We start from the raw sequence: 21810 nt of genomic DNA, 5'->3' as shown, positions 1-21810 counted from the left end.
ATTACCACACTTTTTAGAGGAGCTAGTGCTAGTGGGTATAGGGGTGGTTTGTGAGAGGCCTCCTGGGTTCCACTTGGGGATTCTGCAAGAAAGAGGAAACCAGTAAAACATCACTCTTCCTGCTCCCTTATTACCGGGCCCCGATTTGCTCTTGCCTGCAGCCACCTGTGCTGTCTTTCCATCCTCCTCCTCCATGAGGTGTGTCCAGACGGGGCTTCATGCTCTTGGTACTTGGTACCTGAAAAGCCTGTTACTTTCCCGCCACCATATGGTCTGGAGTCTCCTCCGCGCTTAACTCCCTCTTCCGGGTTGCGCTGCGCATGCTCCGCCATTTCCCTGGTCAAACTGGAAGTTCTGGTTTCAGAATGATCAGTGGCTATAACCCTCAGTGGCTATAACCCTCCTTTACTCTAGCCAATGGAAAACATAAAAACGTTTTGCTTCTAGTCCTACTTTAAAGCTGAAGTTTAGCTGTTTTTTTTTTTTTTAATAAATAGTATGTAGATACAGTACCAGACACATTAATAACATTTAATGATGTGTATCACGTGTCCTGCAGGCTGCTGCTTCTTGCGGCAATAAACAGAGGACTTTTACAAGAACAACCTGCAGGACATGGGATACACACCTTTACATGTAACTCATTTGTTTGGTGCTGTATAGTAAAAAACTAAAATTTACTAAACTTCAGCTTTAAATATAAAACAGTAATCTAATCAAATGCGGCCAGGATTAGAGCCTGTTTATGTCACAGTCTTGGAAACCCTAGGCCAAAATGTATAAAATGTTTCCGTGCTATCTTTTGCTTTAAGGAAAGAACAAAAATGGTGTATTGTGAACAATAAAACATATTCTACAATGAGCTCTAAAGCAAAAAATAATTTAGATAGGATTTAGTTAGAATTTTTCATCCAATGCTATAGTCATGTCTCTGTTTAGATATGCAAAGATATTACAGCATTATACCTCATTCTCTGGCATGGTATCCAAATGATCCTATCACCGTGTATATGGCTAAGGCTCATTTCACACTTGTGTGACTTAGGATCCAACTTGTGAGACCCGAAATTGCAGGATATGTGATATTCAATGTATTTAAATGAGAGCTGTACCAATTGACACAATTGAAGTCGCTGTGGCTTTAGAAAAAGTTCCTGCACTACTTTGATTCGATTTTGACACAACTTCACTTTAAAGTCGTATCAAAGTCGGACTCCAAAGTTGCACTGAAAATCGTGCAACTTTGGAGTTCACTAGTATGAACCAAGCCTAACATTAATTTTAATCTTTTCCACCGGATCAGTCCTCTCTAAATGTATATAGGGATCGCATGATGTGTGAATAAAAACATCTCCATAAGGAATAAATTGTACAGATAATTTAATAACATAGTTTACTTTAGGTGCACTACTGATAAAATCTCTGTACACATCACTTAAAATCTACTGTGCTTTATGGGTACAATAAAACTAAACCAATCTGTTAAACAGCAATTGTTAACCTAGTCAAAAGAATAAAATCAAGTTTTTTTTTTGTATTCACAGTATATTACAGATATATACATACAACTCTGGCACATAAATTACAGACAAGGGGGCAGGCAGGGGTTAAGGTCCACTGTAATGCCAAGATGGCAATGTGCACAGCTACAGCTGACAATGGGAAACCACTCTTATTATATGCAGTCCACATTCCGAAGGCCACCATCCATAGTCAGAGCACCAAATCTAGAAGAGATAGAAAAGGGGAGTAGTTTAACACTGATGCAATAAAACAGACAAACCTTTCATTTCCAAAAGCATAATTTAAGATAGATTCTTTAGGGTTAGTGTAATTATGTTGCTGCCAATGTCAGCTGCATATTAACCAAAGTGAACAGACATTTATATTAGTACCAACAATTTACACAGTGCTTCATATATAGTACCATTCAAATCAATATCTACCCTTAAGGAGCTTAAAATCTAAGGTCCCTATCTCACATGCAAACATACACATACTAGGCTAATTTAGACAGGAGCCAATTAACCTATAAACATGTCTGGTCATAGGAGGAAACCCATGCAAGCACAAAATCCATGCAGATAAGTCTCCTTGCTAGGATTTGTACCAAGGACTCCAGTCCTGAAGGTAGTAGCGCTAACCACTAAGTCAATGTTGTTCTGCCAGATTTGGACATTAAAATATATATTGCAGACAGTCATATTTACCTTTCCAAAATATGATTATTTTCAGCCAACTCTTTGACAACTCCTTCCATTTCTTCCTTCAGTTTGCGCATTCTGCAATACAATGAGCATAGGTATTTATATTAATCTTAAAGTATAGTGTAAGGATATAGTGTGAGAAGATTTTGATTTTAATGTGATGTTCACATTTTACATGGTTGCATATTTTTGTAATTGTAATATAAACAACAATTTTGTTTAACAACTGCTGTCCTATGATTTCAGCCATATAGGGAGTACATTGTTGTCACAGGTCTTGCAGTCTCTAGTGTTGCATTAGAAGACAGAGCAGTAAAGCACAACTATTGTATAGCATTACAAAGAAGGAAGCAGAGCCTACATAGCTGGTCAATGGACAAATACAAACAATGCAAACAAAAAAGTGTTTACCACATGAACTGGTGATGGAAAAAGATGGGAGCCTGAGAGTCAGAGTAAAACTCGATATACACTAGTAGATTTTTAAACAAATATTAGTTTGAAAAATCTCAGTACATTTGAGGAATGTCAATCGAAACTACTTAAGAATTGGTTTTGCTTTTAAAATACAATTTTAGAATGAATGGACATGTATAGTTAAAAATTCGTTTTTTTCAGAGAAAAAATTGTCCATTCTATTCCTTCAAATTTTCTTGTCACTGCAGTTGAAACGATCATTAATTTGATGCCAATAACAAATCAAAAAAATTGAACAAAATGCTACTAGTGTATGACTACCTTTAGCTGTAGATGGCTTTTTATTACTTCCCCTTTTTTTTTTTTTTGAAATATCTTAACTATAATTTCTTTTTAATATAGCTAAAATTTACGGTTAGTTCATACAGTGCATTCATAAACTACTCACACACCCTTCACATTTTTTCATTTTTGTTACATTGCAGCCTGATACTACAATTGTTTTTTCTCATGAATCTACACTCAGTACCCCATAATGACAAAGTGAAAACGGAATTGTAGAAATGTCTTAATTTATTAAAAATAAAATAAAAATGATATCCCATGTATTTAGGTATTCAGACCATTTAATCAGTAGCACCTTTGACAGCAATTAAAGCCTTGAGTCTTTTTGGGTATGACACAGCAAGCTTTGCACACCAGGATCGGGGGGGGTTCTGCCATTCTTCTTTGCAAATCCTCTCAAGCTCAGTCAGCTTGGCTGGGGACGTCAGTTGACAGCCATATTCAGGTCTCTTTTCAAGGGATCAAATTATGACGCTGGCTGGGTCACTCTAGGATATTCAGAGTTTTTCCTAAACTTAGGACTGTTGTCGTCATGTTGGAAGGTGAACCTTTGGCCCAGTCTGAGGTCCTGAGAGCTGTGGAACAGGTTTTCATTGAGGATATCTCTGTACTTTGCTCCATTTAGCTTTAACTCAAACCTAGCCAGTCCACCTGTCCCTGCTACTGAAAAACACCCCCACATCATAATGCTGCCACCACCATGTTTCGCTATTGGGATGGTATTGGGCAGGTGATGAACGCCTGGTTTCCTCCAGACATAACATTTAGAATTGAGGCTAAACAGTTCAATCTTAGTTTCATCAGACCAGAGAATTTTGTTCCTCACAGTCAGAGTCCTTCAGGTGCTTTTTACAAAATCCAAGTGGGCTTTCATGAGTTTTGCATGGAGAGGCTTCAGTCTAGCCACTCTACCATAAAACCCAGAGTCAGTGGAGGGCTGCAGTGATGGTTGACTTTCTGAAACTTTGTCCCATCTCTACATAGGATATATGCAGCTCAATCAGAGTGACCATTGGGTTATTGGTCACCTCTTACTAAGGACCTTCTCCCCAGATTGCTCAGTCTGGCTGGGCGACCAGCTCTTGGTAGAGTCCTTATTGTGCCAAACATCTTCCATTTGAGAATTATGGAGGCCACCATGCTCTTGGAAATGCTAAAAGCAGCATAATATTTTTTTGTACCTTCCCCAGATCTGTGCCTTGTAGTAATCCTGTCTCTGAGCTCTGAAGGCAGTTCCTTTGACCTCATGGCTTTTGCTCTTATACAATATGCATTGTCAGCTCAGAGGCCTTTTGTTTTTTTTAGAGAGAGGAGTGTGCCTTTTCAAATCATGTCCAATCAATGTACATAATTTATGACAATCTAGGTGTAGAAACATCTCAGTAATGGTCAAGAGAAATGGGAGGCATCTGAGCTAAATTTCAAGAGTTGTTGTAAAGGGTCTGAGTACTTTTACCAATATAACATTTAATTTTCCTTTTTCATACATTTGCAAACATTTCTAAAATTCTGGTTTCACATTGTCATTATAGGGTACCGAGTGTAGAAAAACTGGATTTTTGTAAGAACTTACCGTAAAAATTATTTTCTCTGAAGTTCATTGACAGATGCAGCTTCATTTTTCTTTAGACCAATGGGTTATGCTCCTCCAATCAGTAATAGGCACTAGGCAGGAAAAAAAGTCTAATCACGCCTATTGGGCTGTCCCTGTAGGCATAAACCCCACACACTCTGCCATCAGCAAACAGTTTAGTTGCAAGCAATGTTTAGAATACAAAAAAAATCCACTCAGAAGTAGAGGGGCGGATGCTGCGTCTGTCTAACTTCAGAGAAAAGGATTTTACAGTAAGTTCTTACAAAAATCCAGTTTTCTCTATCGTTCGACAGACGCAGCTCCATCTTCTTTAGACCAATGGGATGTCCCAAAGCAGTATAATCATGAGGAGTGGGAAGACAACGCATGACGACGTAATTCCCTAAAGGCTAAACCTAGCCAATCAGGTAACATGGAGCTCAACCAGGAACAACTGGAGCTCAGCTAAAATACATACACCCTCAAAGAGAAACAAAAAAAGATTCTCTTTAAACAGCAGCCTGCAAGACCTTGCGGCCAAAGGAAGCATCCAAAGATGCCAACACATCTACTTTGTAGAATTTTGTGAACATATGCACAGACAACGAAGTTGCCGCCTTGCAAACTTGCAGCACTGATGCCGGATAGCGAAAAGCTCAAAAAGGCACTCAGCGATCTAGTAGAATGCAGCGATCTAGTAGAATGCACCTGCACTGGGAAAAGAGGAACCTGACCCTTCAGTGAATAAGCCTGAACAACCGTATGCCTGATCCATCTGGATATGGTCGCAGCAACCCCAGTCAATCCTTTTCGAGGTCCTTCGCTAAGAACAAAAAGAGCGTCTAATTTTCTAAAAGACTCAGTGGCCTCCAGGTAAACCCTGATCGCCCGCACCACAGCCAAAGAATGAAATGCCATTTCCTTGGAATGCTTGGGCTTAGGACAAACTGAAGGCACCCCAATGTCTTCATTCAAATGAAAATCAGAAACCACCTTAGGAAGAAATGACGGATTAGGTTGGAGTACCACTTTATCTCTGTGAACCACCAGAGAAGGTGAGCGGCAGGACAACGCCACCAATTCAGATACTCTGCAGGCAGAAGTAATAACCACCAAAAAAGCAACCTTCTGAGACAAGGCAGGCAGAGGAATCTCCCCAATGTTCTGAAAGGGAGGTTTTTGAAGAACAGATAATACCAAATTCAGATCCCACGGAGGTAGCAGGGATCCCCTCGGGGGAGCCATATGGCGAACCCCCTGAATAAAAGTGCGAATTAGGGCATGCGTAGCTAAAGGGCGTAGGAAAAACACAGCCAGAGCCGACACTTGGCCTTTGATAGTGACCAAAGCCAACCGCTGTTTAACACCTTTTTAAAGAAAAGTCAAAATCCTAGCCATCGAGAACAAGCGAGGGTGCACCTTCAATAATTCACACCATGAAAAGTAAGATTTTTCACGTATGATGATAGATCTTCCTGAAAGTAGACTTTGACCTTCAGCAGTGTAGGAATCACTGAATCAGACCTCTATCCTTCAATACCTGGCTTTCAACAGCCACGCTGTTAAAGCCAGCAACTGTAAAGCAGGATGGAAGATCGGTCCTTGAGACAGCAGATCTTCCCTGGGAGGAAGTCTCCAGGGAGCATCAGCAACCAACCTTATCAGGTCTGCATGCCATGACCAGCGAGGCCAGTCTGGAGCCACCAGAATTACCAGAACCCCTTCCACTTCTATCCTGCGAAGAAGCCTCGGCAGAAGTTTTAGCAGAGGGATTGCATAAATCAGCCGATACTTACTCCAAGGAGCCACCAGTGCGTCTGTGGTGTCGGCCAGAGGATCCCAGGACCTGGCTACGAACCTCTGAACCATCTTGTTGAGTCGAGAGGCAAATAGGTCAACGTCAGGTGTAGGGAACAGACAAGGACACACTACTCAAGGTGGTGTAATTGCCTGATGACTCACACAGGTGCATGCCCCGGCTCGCCTCCGTGAAAACTTGATAAAGGAAAAGGAATTGGCAGCACTCCGGGTTGAGTCAAAATCCAGATTTATTGACTGGACATCCAAATAATGACAATCGTGACAAGGTAGACGCGTTTCACACACTGACTGTGTGCTTAATGATTAAGCACAAAGTCAGGTGTAGGGACCACTCCCTTCTGGTGTAGGGACCACTCCCCCTGATACAACAGCTGACGACTCAGGAAATCCGCCTGCCAGTTCTCCCCACCTGGCATGTGCACAGCAGAGAGGGCTCGAACAAACTTTCTGCCCAATCCAGGAACTCGGCCACCTCCCGGGCCACCAAGACACTCTTGGTGCCCCCATGACGATGGATGTAAGCCACGGCCATGGCACTGTCCGATTAAATTTGGACCGGACAATCTTGCAGACTATTTGTGCAGTGACTCGGCGCAGAACTTCCCCGGCACTCCTCCTCAGCCTGACAGGATGGCGTCCTTGGTTACCACCATCCAATACAACGGAAGGAAGGACTTGCTCTGGCGTAGTGCTAACAAGTGAAGCCACCATAGAAGAGCAGTCTTTGTGTTGTGACTCAACCGAATCAAAGCGTCCTAGGACTTTGGATCTTTGTTCCATTTGACAAGAATCTCCATTTGTAATGGTCCCGTGTGGAACTGAGCAAATAGAACCGCCTTGAAGGTTGACACCATCAGACCCAAGGCCCGCATGCAAGTCTACAGAGAGGACAGATTGCTTGGCAACAGCAAACGGATCGCCCCCTGCAACTTTGTGCAGCTTGTCCGGAGGAAGAAAGATCCTTGTCAAAGCGGAATCCAGAGTCAGGCCCAGATAATCCAGTCTTAATGAAGGTATCAGGGCATATTTTTTTAAATTGATATTCCAACCCAACTCTTGCAGAAGCCGTACAGTGATCGTCAAGTTGCCCAACGTGGCTGAGAGTCCGCCCTCAATAGGAGATTGTCCAGGTATCCCAGTACCGAAATCCCCTATTGGTGCAGTAATGCCAACACTGGAGCCAGCACTTTGGTAAAGACCATTGGGGCGGAGGCGAGACCAAAGGGTAACATTACAAATTGATAATGTTCCTCTTCTACAGCGAAGCAAAGAAAATGCTGGTGTCCAGCGTAGATAGGGAAGTGTAGATATGCATCATTGATATCTATAGAGGCCACAAAGTCAAATGGATTCCATTCGTAACTTCTGTACCTCGGTTCACCTTGAGGTCCAGAATTTGACGTACTTTGCCTTCTTTTCTGCGCACAGTAAACAGGTTTGAATAGAATCCCTGAAAGCGTTCCCGAGAGGGAATCGTCCCAATCACCCCTTGTCCCTGCGTGCTGAAGGGGCTGCCTGTGTGCTGAAAAATAATGGCCCCAGTCTATTTACAAGGCGGTCCCTTGTAAAAGGGGAGATCTGTAGAGCCTTTTTAGAAGCCTGATCCCAGCTTTTTAGCCACACCAAATGTGGTTACCATTATTGCATTTAGAACAACGCCACTGACATGCAACAATTTTGTCACAGTAGGCGGGAAAAGGGAGTACCCTTGCCACCTTTAGGGGATCTGCAGGCCCCGAGGGAACCGGCACCCCCCATGTTAAAATTTTCTGCACCGATACAATCAGTGCATCCATCAGCGCCCTTGCATGTGCAGTAAAAAAGGAATCATCCTCTCTGCAGAGCACCCGAAGTGCATAGATGTAGACCCATTAGAGTCGCTATATGCTAAGCTCACCCAGGGAGCATACCAAGCAGGGGAGGTCGCCGACCGCAGTCCAGCAAGGAGACGCCGGCTTAAGACCATAAATGACATAAGAGGACATAGCCACCTAAAAAGGGGAAGAGGCGGACCAGCAGACGCGCAGGCAGAGTACCAGACAGAGTACCCCCACACAAAAATGTCCCCACGGAGCCACCCGGTTCAAGGGGGGCACCAGGCAGTCCATTTGTCCACCCCCCTGAGGAGGGGGGAATGGCGGATGCCCATCTGCTGCTCTATCACCCTGGTCAGCAGCTCAAACCGCCTGGTCAGCAGCTCGGTCAGCCAGCCTAGAGTAGGCCCCAAAGCCGCAGCCTAAATTTGAGGCCTGATCCGGTCACGAGTCCGCCGTCAGCTATATCAGTTTGATCAGCAGTTTGGACAGCTCGGTTAGGAGCTCAGACAGCTTGACATGGTACCGAACAACCGCGAGTAGGCCGCAGGCCGCGGCCTCAATTTTCGGCCCAATGAGGCGATCCGTTGGCATCTGCCGGTCAGCTCAGTCAGGCACTTCAGACAGCCTGGCATGGTACCCAGACAGCCACGGGTAGGCCGCAAGCCGCGGCCTCAGTTGTTGGCCACGTGAGGCGATCTGTTGGCATCTGCCAGTCAGCTTAGTCAGGCACTTCGGACAGCTTGACATGGTACTAAGACAGCCTGGCATGGTACACAGACAGCCGCAGCCTCAATTTTTAGCCCGATCCAGCCACGAAGCGCAGACCGGCAGATGAAGAAACAGCTTCGCCCCCTCAAGCCTATATTTGCCGAAGGGGCCCCAAAAGACATCCCTGCCGCAGTCACTAATCCCCAGGGGGCAGGGAACTTGCTAAAGACTTGTGGTGGGATCCGGACAGCCTGGTCAGCAACAACCGCATTCAAAAGACCACCGTCACTGTTAGGGGCTGGGGGAATAGAAGAGAACCAGGGGGTCCAACAATCCCAAGGAGGGGCTTACGTCCACCTCGACACAGTCAGAGGTTTTGGGAGGACAATCTACTGACCATACCAGGTGGGCGCCACACTGAAACAGTACACCTCCCACCCAGGATGGGGTGCTGTCAGCCAGTGGGAAGATGTGACTCAGGGCGTTCCAGATAGTCACGTCCCAGCGAGACGGTCAACTTGCAGGCTCGTCCCCATCCGTTGGGGCACAGTCGTGGCGAGGCCTAGCTCTGGACTATAACCTGCTCACACTCGCTGGCTAGGCTGGGAGACCTTAAGGATCTAGATTATCCAGTGCAAAACCACAGCCGGCTGTTGCTTGTAGTTCCTCTGGATCTTGGTCCGTCAGGAACTAACTTGTGTAAAAAATACCAACTAACACAAATTTCCCTGTTAAAAGCTAAGACCAAAGTCCCTGCAGGAAGCTGGGTCCTATTCCTAAAACTAGGCAGCAACAAACTGTTTGCGGATAGCATTGTGTGGGGGCTATGCCTGCAGGGACAACCCCATAGGCGTGGTTAAACTTTTTTCCTGCCTAGTGCCTATTCCTGATTGGAGTAGCATAACCCATTGGTCTAAAAATGATGGAACTGCGTCTGTCGATGATTGATAGAGAAAATACATTTAAACAACTGTAGTATCAGGCTGTAAAAAAAGTAAAGGGGGTCTGAATTCTTTATGAATGTACTGTAGATACAGTTATGTTGCAAATCGCAAGGGGAGGGGAGAGGATAAGGGTTGACCTCCACAGAAATTACCAATATATGAGGAAACTAATGGGACCATGTTAGGTTCTGATGAGGTCTGTAAATTCTTGGGATTTAAACACTTTCCAGGAAGCCCATGTTTGAGTGTACTGGTCATGCATATCTGTTTCCTGGGCCAAGAGTGACTCCATGTGTGCAATATGATCTAGCTCAAAGGCCCAATCCAGTATGGTAGGAACCTGTGTTTTCCACCACTGGCATGGAACGATTGCTAGGATAGCTTTGAGAAAATGCCTAGGGAAGTTATTTTTAGTTTTCTTGGTAGGAAAGCCAGAAATCACAGGGAGAAGTACCACATGAGGGGAGTTTGGGATAGGTATACATGTGATCATATAGATCTGGTCCCAGAATGGTTTGACAGGAGAGTATGCCCACCAAATGTGTCATTGCCTGGTGGGATATGCAACGCCAACATCAGTTGGATACTGAGCGGTAATTGCGCTGAAGAACAGGCCACCTGTAACAGAGAGACAGAATTTTGAAACTAGTCTCATGGGCCCTACCGGCTAGGGAAGGATGGTGAGTTAGCGTGAATGTTTTTCCCCATTCAATGGGTATATAGCACTAAGTTCTGTAGCCCACTTTATAACATAGTTGAGGGGGCAGGATAGGGTGCAGATGGAAGAAGAAAATGTTGGGTCTCCAATGGGGTCGGGTCTCTAGATATGGTCGTTCTAGTCGGTCAGAATTGAATGGAAGAAAGATGCAAGCTGATTGTTTACTGGCCAATAGATTAAAGGTCAGAGATTCAAAGAAAATGGAATGGAGAGGCAATAAGCCTCCTCGATGCAGGATCTGAGATTGCAAAAGCTAGGTTTCTCTCAAACAAAGAATGTATTCAAATTCAGAGCTTTAGGGTATTCCAGATTCCCAAATAAGAGGAATCGCAGGATCTCATAAAAAGGATTTATGAAACTTGTAGGAAACTGTCCCATACTTTGAGAAGTTGGTATGTTATAATGAGGTTGTGGGGCCACTATAAGTAGGTACAATCCATGAAAGGCCTCGGAGGTCACTGGCAGAGTGGGCTTGTTCTATAAATACCAGTGCTTAGAATGACGCTTGTGAAACTAGTCTACTAAGTTAAGGAGAACAGTAGTATAGGAATAGGTCAGGGGCACCTGTACCTCCTCTAGATTTAGGAAGGGACAAGATTGTCTCAATCTTTTGGCGACGCTGCCCCAGATAAATTTGGCGAACATTGTTTAGAGCACTTAAAAAAAAAAAAAAAAAAAAAAAGTGTCCCATTTTCCTCTCTGCCCTTCTTGCTAATATTATATGGGGATGTGGAGTCACAACAATTTGAGTCCAGTCTTATACTTCCTTTACTACGTACAAGGATGCAAGGACACTGAAGGAGAAATTCTTCTGGAGGGCAGTGCAGGATTTTAGAGTTAGACTGCTATACTTGCCAAAACATTTAAATTCCTGGATTATAGAATGCATAGATATATGGGGGTCCATCACTTACATTAGGTGCTCATTCGCAAATAGAGAATTTTAAAATGTTGAGAGCCTACCCTAGCAAGACACAGAGTGGTTGTTGCAGATACCATTAGGTAGATGTTCCATCATCTATATTAAAAAAGAATAGCGCAACCATGCAAAAGAAATGACTATTAAATGTGGAGACAATCCATAAATAAAAATGGGGGTTTAGTCCCACCATATGGCCATATCGTGCTCAAGCCCACCACTGCGTCAAAGTACCCCATTATCAGTGGGTCCTACACTATCCATAGAAAAGGGGTGAATCCAGCCTCTCCAACCCTTGGAGACCACACTCCTTGCTGGGATGGATGTGCTAATGCACTACAAAGGACTCCTCCTGTATCTACTTGATGGTGGACTCTGATAGAGTACAGGTGTGTGTGGGGGGTGGGATGCTCAACCACAGAAGTCTGGTCAGACCGAATACATAATAAACAAGCAAAAAATTGGGGGAGCAAACCCTGAACATGTATATCTAAAGCCGGTGCAGCTATGGACCAAGCAACATGTATATTAAAAAAGAATAGCGCAACCATGCAAAAGAAATGACTATTAAATGTGGAGACAATCCATAAATAAAAAGGCTGGATTCACCCCTTTACTATGGATAGTGTAGGACCCACTGATAATGGGGTACTTTGACGCAGTGGTGGGCTTGAGCACGATATGGCCATATGGTGGGACTAAACCCCCATTTTTATTTATGGATTGTCTCCACATTTAATAGTCATTTCTTTTGCATGGTTGCGCTATTCTTTTTTAATATACAGGTTGCTTGGTCCATAGCTGCACCGGCTTTAGATATACATGTTCAGGGTTTGCTCCCCCAATTTTTTGCTTGTTTAAGATGTTCCATCATCAACACACAAAGTAGGGGAGATGGGGAAGTACTGTTGGTTGCCACTCTTTATAGAGAATCCCAGTGATAACCCATACCTCTATATGTGGTGTGAAATAAAGGGCTAATATTTTGAGGAGCAAGTTGAGGCCTAATTCAATTTGAATTGGTTTGTTTGAGAAATGGACAACTAACCCTGTAAAAGGCATGGTTGGCAAGTAGAACAGGCCTTAAAGTGGAAGGCAAGTAAAACCTAACTAAGCTTAAAAAGTTTAACTAAACCTAGGACCCTGCATTCACTATATCTGGTCTCCCACAGTACACAGAACATGGAAATGCAATTGTTTTAGTAAATATAAACTGCTAAATACCCTCTCTCATCAGCAGTTAGAGCAGTCCTGTGACTTGTACCAGTGTCTGCTTAAAGCTTGTAGGAGTTTTCATTCTACTCTGATCCTCTGTGTGGACAGTGCTGATTGGCCCTGTGCTGATCACATGCACTCTCCCAGGGAAAAAAAAAAAAAACTCCTACTGATCTGTTCTATCATGAGAGACCGATTGGAGTAAGTTCAAGAAGGGGAGAATCAGAGAGACAGAAATCACACAGCCTTCATACACAATTAAGAGGATTAGATTCCACAGTGAGTATAACAAGCATGCTTTCTTTACTGCATATACACAATGTTTTTACGGTTGTGGGTTTAGTAACAATTTAAATCTTCTCCCAGCCACATTTTAAGACTAATCCATCAACCTTGTAAAAGGAAAAAGTCTACACTTTACTGTTTAAGTCGGTAAGGTTACATGATCTCTCCAATGCCAGCTTCAATGTAGAGGAGAGATAGTGGACAACGGCTTACTATTGGGGATCAGTTGTGGACTGTCCCTCCTCTACATTGACCTATCAATGGAAGGAAGTGCAGTTTGTTTTTCCACATGTTCCGTAGTGGCTTTTCAAGCAGAAGAATTTCAGAGTCAGTATAGGAGAGGGGAGGTTGAGTACAGTGGAGAATAAGTCGCTAAATGTGACTACTCTACTGGTAATGTATGCTGTCTCATGAGTAAATCAAAGATAAAAAGGTATTCATATTTACATAGGCAGACTTTGGAAAAAAAGAAGTCTATCAACTTCACATTTTAACAAAACAAAACCTCCGACTGTGACGAATACTAACTGTGCCACACAGCAAAGAAATATCCCCTTCTGTTCACAAGGAAGGCATTTGGAATGAGGAAAAAAATACAAGCTGTATTTTTTACTGCACCAGTTCCCAGCAGCACTAGAAACAGGCGACTTTCACTTAAGATTTAAAACTAGGTTAAATCATCTATTGGTGGACACCATATCAACACTTTTTAATGTTTAAAATGAAAGAATGACCCTATAATATGGTACAATGAAAAAAATGATAAGTTTGAAAAACATCTGATGTCTACTAAAAAAGTTTCAGGACCAATTTAAAAAAAAAAAAAAAAAAAAAAACAAAAAAAAAAAAAACAAGCCTTTGAGATATTATGCTATAGAGATGAGGAGAGGGGCGATGTGTTTTTTAGTCTTAGCAGAGGTGACTTCAGGAAGGACTGACAGCACTGCTGGAGATTTAAGTGCAGCAAAGGCAGCATTGTTTGTCAGCTTACTAAAGGAGGTTAGTATTTCAGGCAGACTCAACTGGTATTTTTTCTGTACTTGTAGCACTAAACAAAACAAGCGAGGGAATAGGCATGAGATGTACCAAATGGTTGTTACTCCTTAGCTAAACATGTATCTTAAGGTTTTATGGTATTTTGGAAGGGAGACATTCAAGCCTACAGTAGTTCCATGATTCTTTTGACTTTAAATCATTTGCTTGGACCAAGCTGGTTCAAACGAACCATCTGCTTCACTAACAGATGTGCCCACTGGGAGCATTGTTTAAAAACTATGTATTATCAGCAATGTTTTCTCTCAGGAACAAAATTGAGTCGGGGGTTCCTGTGAATGGCCGAGCAGCACTCACTGTGACTCAATTTTATTCTGGGAGAAGGACAGGAAGTTCAGACAAGCCATAGATGATGCCATTTTCTTTCCTGCAGCCACAGGATGCAGGGAAAGAAAAAGTAGTTTGATTGTGATCAGAACAGTCAGTGTTGATGGGGGAATCCCTATCGAAGAGCTATTGTGTTCTGTCTGCGGGGAGCCTTACCTATAGCAACCAGCAGTAATCGCATGCAACAAAATCTGACAGACTAGTTGTACTGAAGTCAATCAATAAATCAACTTCAGCACAACCAGCCTTCCCATAAATGGATTGAATCTTGGCCAGTCCCTGCTAAACTGGCCGGGATTCAATCCATGTATGGCTGGCTTTATACAGTGTTCACAGTTGGCACATCTGCCAGAGAAGGAAATAGTTAATTTTGACTGGCTTGGTCCAAGTGAACTATTTGAAGTCACAAGAAACTTGGAGTCAGTCTTTAAGCTTCACAGATCTGTACTAGTCAAGCCACACCCTCATAACAGTCTACTGTTACTACATTTCTTTTGAAAAATTGGATTTTTGACTTACTGTAAAATCCATTTCTCTGACACAGCTTCTGGTATTCTTAACCACTGGGTTATACTGCACCCTACTGGAGAAGGACACTAGGCAGAAAAAATTCTGGCTACACCCATGGGCAGTCCCAGAGGGTATACTCCCTCTCTCTGCTATAGTCACTCAGTTTTGTTACAAGCAGTGTCAGGAGAATTAGAACTCCATAGAGGGGTGTGTGCTGTGTTTGTCAATGAACATCAGAGAATGGAATTTTATGGTAAGTAAAAAAAAAAACATTTTCTCTCTCTTTCATTGACGGACACAGCTTCTGGTATTCTTACCATTGGGACGTCCCAAAGCAGTGTTAAACATGAAGGGTGGGAAACAGTAAAAAAATTCCCAAGGTTAAACATTAGCACACCAGGCAACAAGGGCCCTGTTGCCTGGTGTGCTAATGTTTAGCCTTGGGAATTTTTCTACTGTTTCCCACCCCTCATATTTAACAAACAACTGGAGCCCATCTGAAAAAAGACAATACACCCTCAAAGAGGATCAGATCCTCTTATTAGCAGCCTGCAAACCCTTGCGGCCAAGGCAAGCATCCACAGATGCCAACACATCCATTTTATAAGACTTTTTTTTTTTTTTTTAAACAAAAAGTGCACTGGCGACCAGGTGGGCGCCTTGCAAACCTGCGTCACTGACGCGTGATGACAGAAGGCCCAGGGGGCACTAACGTGCCATAGTAGAGTGTGCCTTGACAGGGAAAGGAGGAACAGGACCCCTGATAGAATGGGCCTGAACTACCATCTCCCTGATCCATCTAAAAATGGTCGCAGAGGAAGTGGACACCCTTTACAAGGTCCATCCGTGAGCACAAATACAGAGTCTGACTTCCCGAAAGACTCCGTAGCTCTAATTGCCCAAACCACATCCAAGGCATGCAAGACAATTTTCTTTGGATGTTTAAGCCTGGGACATAGGGAAGGCAACACAAATTATAATATATATATATATATATATATATATATATATATATATATATATATATATATATATATATATATAGCTGTAGCCAAGGGTCATTGGAAGAAGACCGCCAAGGCCGACACCTAGCCCTTGATAGTACTCAAGGCCAACTTGTTAAACCCCCTGTTGAAGGAAAGTCAAGATTCGAGCCACCGAAAAAAAGATAAAGGAGGAACCCCAAGGGATTCACACCATGCAATGTACATTCTCCGCATACCATGGTAGATATTCCAAGAAGTGGATTTTCTAGATTTTAACAGCGTAGGAATCACTGATTCAGACAATCCCCTATCCTTTAGCACCTGGCTTTCAACAGCCAAGCTGTCAAAACAAACCAGCGACTGTAAAGAAGGCTGGATGATTGGCTCTTGGGACAGCAGATCCTCCCTGAGGGGAAGCCTCCAAGGAAACATCGGCAACCAGCCGCACCAGGTCGGTGTACCATGCCTGGCGAGACCAGTCCAGGGCAACTAAAATGACCGGAATCCCTTCTGCCTCAGTCCTGTAGAAGTCTTGGCAGAAGCTTGAGAGGAGGGAAGGCATAAATCAGACGATACCTACCCCAAGGGGCCGCCAGCGCCAAATGTTCTGCCACCTGAGAATGCCGGCTACCTCCAGAGACGCCAGGACACTTCTTGTGCCCCCTTGGGGATTGACATAAGCCATGGCCGTGGCATTGTCAGAGTGAATGCGCACTGGACAGCCTTGTAGTCAATCCATCCAATGTTCCAGGCACAGCCTGATCGCTCGTAACTCAGGACATTGATCGGTAGTCTAGATTCTTCAAGGGTCCAGACCTCCCCGAATTGCAACCTCCAGTGTCTGAAGTTTGTCTGGAGGAAGAAATACTCTGGCTAAGGCCGAGTCCAGAGTCAGCCCCAGATAGTCTAGGTTCGTAGAAAGGACCAAGGCTGACTTTCGAAGATTCAGAATCCAGCTGAACTCCTTCAGAGTTCGTATGGTGATCTCCAGGTTTTACTGCAGCGCAGCAGGAGACTCTGGTCGCAGAGATCATCGTATAAATAGCCCAGGACCCTGATCCCCCACTGGAGTGACAATGCCAGTACTGGGGCCAACACTTTAGTGAAGACATGGGGAGCGGAGGCGAGACCAAATGGTAACAACCCAAACTGATAATGCTTCTCTCCCACTGCAAAGCGGGGGAAGCGTTGGGTGACCGACACATATTGGCATGTGAAGGTAGACATCCTTGAGGTCTATGGAGGCAAGAAAATCCCCCTGATACAGGGAAGCCACCACTGTGGCAATGGACTCCATCCTGAACTTCTGCACCCGCACAAAGCAGTTCAGTGCCTTGAGGTCCAGGATTGGACGCACCTTGCCCTCCTTCCTGGGGACTGTAAAAAGGATGTGTAAAACCGGAACCGGGGCAATCATCCCTTGAAGCAAGAGCTCTTGCACCGCCCCAAGGAGGGCCTGTAAGCGGATTGGGGACAGTCGCACGTTGGAAAGAAAGAACCTTTTCGGAGGGTGAGCATGAAGTGCGATCTTGTATTCGGATCGTATGACTTTGTGGACCCACTTGTCTTGTACCAGGGAAGTCCATGGGTCCAGGAACCAGCAAAGACATCCTCCCACCCCAGATACGGGGGAGGGCGCACCTTCATGCTGAAGGAGCCTTGTCTGCGGGTCTGGAGAAGCGCGCCATTGACTTGCCCAGACCAAGTTCACTTGGATCCCTTGTCGGTCGATCCTGAGGGATGAAAAAACTTCTCATTACCCGAAAAGGAGGGCCCACATCTGCGACGTGGGACCTTGCCCTTAGAAGCCTGAGGAAGAAAATGTACTCTTCCCCCCCTGTGAGACCCTTAATGTCATTCAGGGTAGCTCCAAGCAGGTTATCTCCTTGAAAAGAAGAACAGCTTGGGCTTTTTTTTTTTTTTTTTTTTTTTTAAGTCTGGTCCGCAGATCAGCCTTTTAGCCAAAGGACACGCTGAAGGATCACTGCCGAAACTGAGAGCCAAGCCACTAGGGGAGCTGCATTTAAAGATGAAGCACAGATAAACTGCAGCTGGCCTGCCAGCTCAGCAAAGGCAGGTGGGAGCTGTTCTCCCTCCAGGTCATGGCGTAAACGCTTAGCTCACTCAGTCAGAGTTTGCGATACCAGGGCAATGGTGAACATATTGCGGGTCACAGCCTCCGCCTTTGTTGTCAACTGGGTCCTAAAAAGGCCGGAGACTCTTCAACCGGCACCATGGTTGCTTTGTTTTACCTGGAAACCAAATGGTCCACCACTGGTGAAACAGACCACTTTTTGAAAAGGGACACTTTATAGGGGTATTGCCTAGCAAACTGCTTCGGGACCCCAAGGAGACGCTTCGGTCCTCTTCACACTTATACGACAATTCTGTCAAATTAGGTGGAGAAAGGGGGACACCTTTTGCCGCTCTGGGTTGTTTGTGCATGCCAAAAGGAACCTGCACCCCTGTCGCGCCCCCATCTTTAGAGGATCACGCACAAATACAATCAGTGCGTCCACCAGCACCTTTTCGTGCGCAGTTGCAAACGTGGAGGAATCATCCTATCTGAGTAATCTTCATTAGCCACCAGGGGGACCCACAGATAAGTGTAAAAACACTGCCAAGGGACACCCCTACCGCGCTAGCAGCACAACCTGGTCCCCAGCTACTTTGGCATGGCTGCCATAAAAAATAAAAAAAATAGACCACCCCCACAGAGCCACCCCTTCCAAGGGAGGCTCCAAGCTGGCCACATTGCCCAGTAGGCCGCAAGCCTAAATTTTTTATGGAGGCCCAGCCGCAAGTGCACGGATCACAGCCAATAGGGCCAGCGGAGAAAAAGAAGATGCCCAAAGGAAGAGCGAGGGCTTCAGCTAACCTCGCCAGGACCGAAAATCCGAAGATCCCAGCAAGGAACTAGGCCCTTACTCCCGACTAGGAAGAAAAAAAATTAGTGGCTATAGCAGAGAGAGGGAGTATACCCCTGGGACTGCCCATGGGTGTAGCCATAATTTTTTTCTGCCTTGTGTCCTACTTCTGTAGGGGGCAGTATAACTCAATGGTTAAGAATACCAGAAGCTTTGTCCGTCAATGAACTAAAGAGAAATAATAGTTGTCCAAGTGCTATGCGGACATAAGAGGAAAGTCATTATAAAGGCTTTCTGCATTCAGATTCTGGGTTAGTGACGGAGTTAGTTTTTAAAGAAAGACAGACTGACATTGGCAGAATGAGAAGTTAGTAATTGCAGTCTCCAAGGTTTCCTTTAACCAGTCCCATTTTTATCAATGACCACTTTAAGGAGGAGTGTCTATGGGATGGCTGTATCACACAAGTTTTCCATGTGACAGTGGAGCAATTTAACCTGTTCTTGCGGTACTATCTGCTGACAGTCAAATGTCATAAACACACTTGGCCTTAAAAGTGATCCTTCCGAAATACATTGGTTAAATATGCAGAAAGATATTGTCAGCATCACATAATCAGTGAAGCAGAAACCCTGATCAGACAAGAAGTTTTTATTTCTAAAGAACAACATTCTTCATTTTTTCCACAGTTTTGTTATTGAAAAGAGTGAAAACTACAAGCACAAAGCAAAACAAAAAGTGTCTGAGTAATTACAAAGTAGTGTTAAAGTTGTGAATACAAGAGCCATGGTTCTTGTTCATTATTTTTTGGTGGGACAGATGAGCCATCTACCCTGGAGGCTATAATCTCTAAAGAATTTGTTCTTAAAGTGTTCCTAAACCCACAACAGTAAAATCAGTCTGTATATGCAGTAAAGCATGCTGGTTATACTCACCATGGAACCTAAGGGGTTAATCCTATGCATCGTGTATAAAAGCCGTTTGATCATGTCTCTCTGATCCTCCTCTTTTTTCACAGTCTCCAAAAAATAACCTGATATTTACAGAGCCACGGGACATGCTTAGATTGGTGTGTTTTGCTAAAACGTTGTTTTTTTTTCTCTTTGGAGAGTGCATGTGATCAGCACAGGGCCAATCAGCACTGCCCAGACAAAGGATCCAGGAAGAATTAAACCTCCTCCTACATGCTTCATTAGGAACTGATACAAGTCTGTCTACATCTGCTGATGAGAAAAGGTATTTATCGGTTTATATTTACTAAAATGATTGCATTTCCATGTACTGTGGGAGACCAGATACAGTGAATGCAAGGTCCTGGGTTTAGTAACACTTTACCTAAAGCAGGTAGTGCAAAAGCAGGGTTATTAAGCCATTAACACCAGATCTTTTTGAACACTACCTCTGCTGGTAAAGGTTAAGCCTCTTCGGTTTAAGATGGAATCCACCTTATCGATCCAAGGGTGTGTTGTGGAATGAGGGAGAGCCAATGTTGTGCTATTGTCTTCCTGTCCAAGTACAGGGTTCTAGTCATGGTTAATTGCAGGCGAGTGTTGTCAAAGGGAAGCTCCAAAAATTCCCTGGATACCCATCTTGGGCTGAGGACAGCAATGAAGGGGTAACGCTCAATTCATAATATTGAACATCTCTTGCCAGCATTGGACTAGTTTCGGGTACTTATATAACATATAAAGAAGATCTCCCTGTGCCAAGGTGCTCCTAGGACACAATGGGGAGTGTCAGCGAGAAAAGCAGTACATTAAGGGATCGCAATTTAGTTTAATAGGAATACCAGTGTAAGGCATTCCATAAATTAGTCATTCTTTTTTAAATCAGCCACTGGGTTGAACAAATTAGAAAATGACCGGATTTCTCCATCCACACAGAGTGGATAGGGGAATCACTCCTGCTGAGGCTTTGTATTCTGACAGCGGGGAGACATCACCATCATCAGAATACACTTAGTGCTGCCAGCCACAGCCGGTAGCAGGGATTGTGCACAAAGTTTCCAACAGGCTGGTTGTACAGAAGTTAATCATTAGATTGACTTCTATACAACCAACCTACCCATACATTGATCCCTGCTGAACCAGCAAAATTTGTATCCATGTATTGGCGGCATAAGTCTCAAGGAGGGAGATACTGAAATCTGAGGTATTCTTTCCAATGCTTCAATCCACTGCTTGTTAATAAACTAACCTTAGTCCTGTTCCTATTTTTCTTCATTTGATAGTGATACTGGGCTGTGAGATATGAGGCCCTTTTTACATTGGGAGTGAGAAATAAGTGAAATCAATTCAATTTTATGTCACGTAAGGTCAGTCCATTTTAACCAGGTAATGTTTTTACATATAACAAATTTTATATAGCCCAGTGGTGCCTCAAGTATGCCAGAGCTCCACATTCTAAAGTCCATTATGGAATGCACCATACTTTAAAAAGGACACTACTTATTTTTAAGCACATCCTTATTTCAAATAATTTGACGCTGTCCAAGATTATAAAGTGAATTTCCTATTCAGGGGAATAAAGACATTCACTGAGAAATGGTGGCTGGCATTGATTCCGAAAGTCAAAAAGTAATGAGAGAGAAGAAAGATGCTAAACAAACAGCCAAAACTGTTTAAGGACCACAATAATCCATTCATCAAAGCGTAAAGCCAGGTATGCATGTTTATGCATAAAGAATAATTTTTAGACATTCCATAATGCAAGACACTAGATATATATATATTATATAATATATATAATAATACAGCACTTACCCAAGAGTCATTTCTACTAGAGTGTTCGGGCTTGAGTACATTTGGTTTACTGGTGGCTTTATTCCCCCAGGATTAGCAAATATCTTCTGGGGCATGCTGTCTTGGTACTGCAATTACAATATTAGCATGAGTGAACAATGTATAACGAATAGCACTGGAGAGAAAAAACGGAAACTTGTTCAGGTGATCGATCTAGCGAACGCCAGAGGGTGATATACCTCATTGATGTAATGTTGGCATTTGGACACCTCTTCTGCAATGTCAAAACACTGGTTTCTATGTGTGAATAACTGCTTTCTTAGATGAATCATCTTTCTGGAGAAAAGAGGTAAAAAAAA

General features: G+C 43.7%; 1 protein-coding gene across 1 annotated transcript in view; it reads right to left on the bottom strand.

Moving 5' to 3' along the window:
- Positions 1-1363: 1363 nt before the first annotated feature.
- The window catches only part of TBK1 (TANK binding kinase 1), a 144958-nt gene continuing 124511 nt past the window's right edge, over positions 1364-21810 (bottom strand). The window contains exons 18-21 of the mRNA XM_082255185.1: positions 21691-21783; positions 21473-21579; positions 2211-2282; positions 1364-1727 (exon numbers count right to left, since the gene is read on the bottom strand). Coding sequence (XP_082111311.1) covers positions 1676-1727; positions 2211-2282; positions 21473-21579; positions 21691-21783 — 324 coding nt within the window. The 3' untranslated portion in view covers positions 1364-1675. The remainder of the gene's footprint in view (positions 1728-2210; positions 2283-21472; positions 21580-21690; positions 21784-21810) is intronic.

Source organism: Pelophylax lessonae (assembly GCF_965119305.1).
Source record: "Pelophylax lessonae genome assembly, chromosome: 4".
Classification (NCBI taxonomy): domain Eukaryota; kingdom Metazoa; phylum Chordata; class Amphibia; order Anura; family Ranidae; genus Pelophylax; species Pelophylax lessonae.
This window is presented reverse-complemented; position numbering and strand designations above follow the sequence as displayed.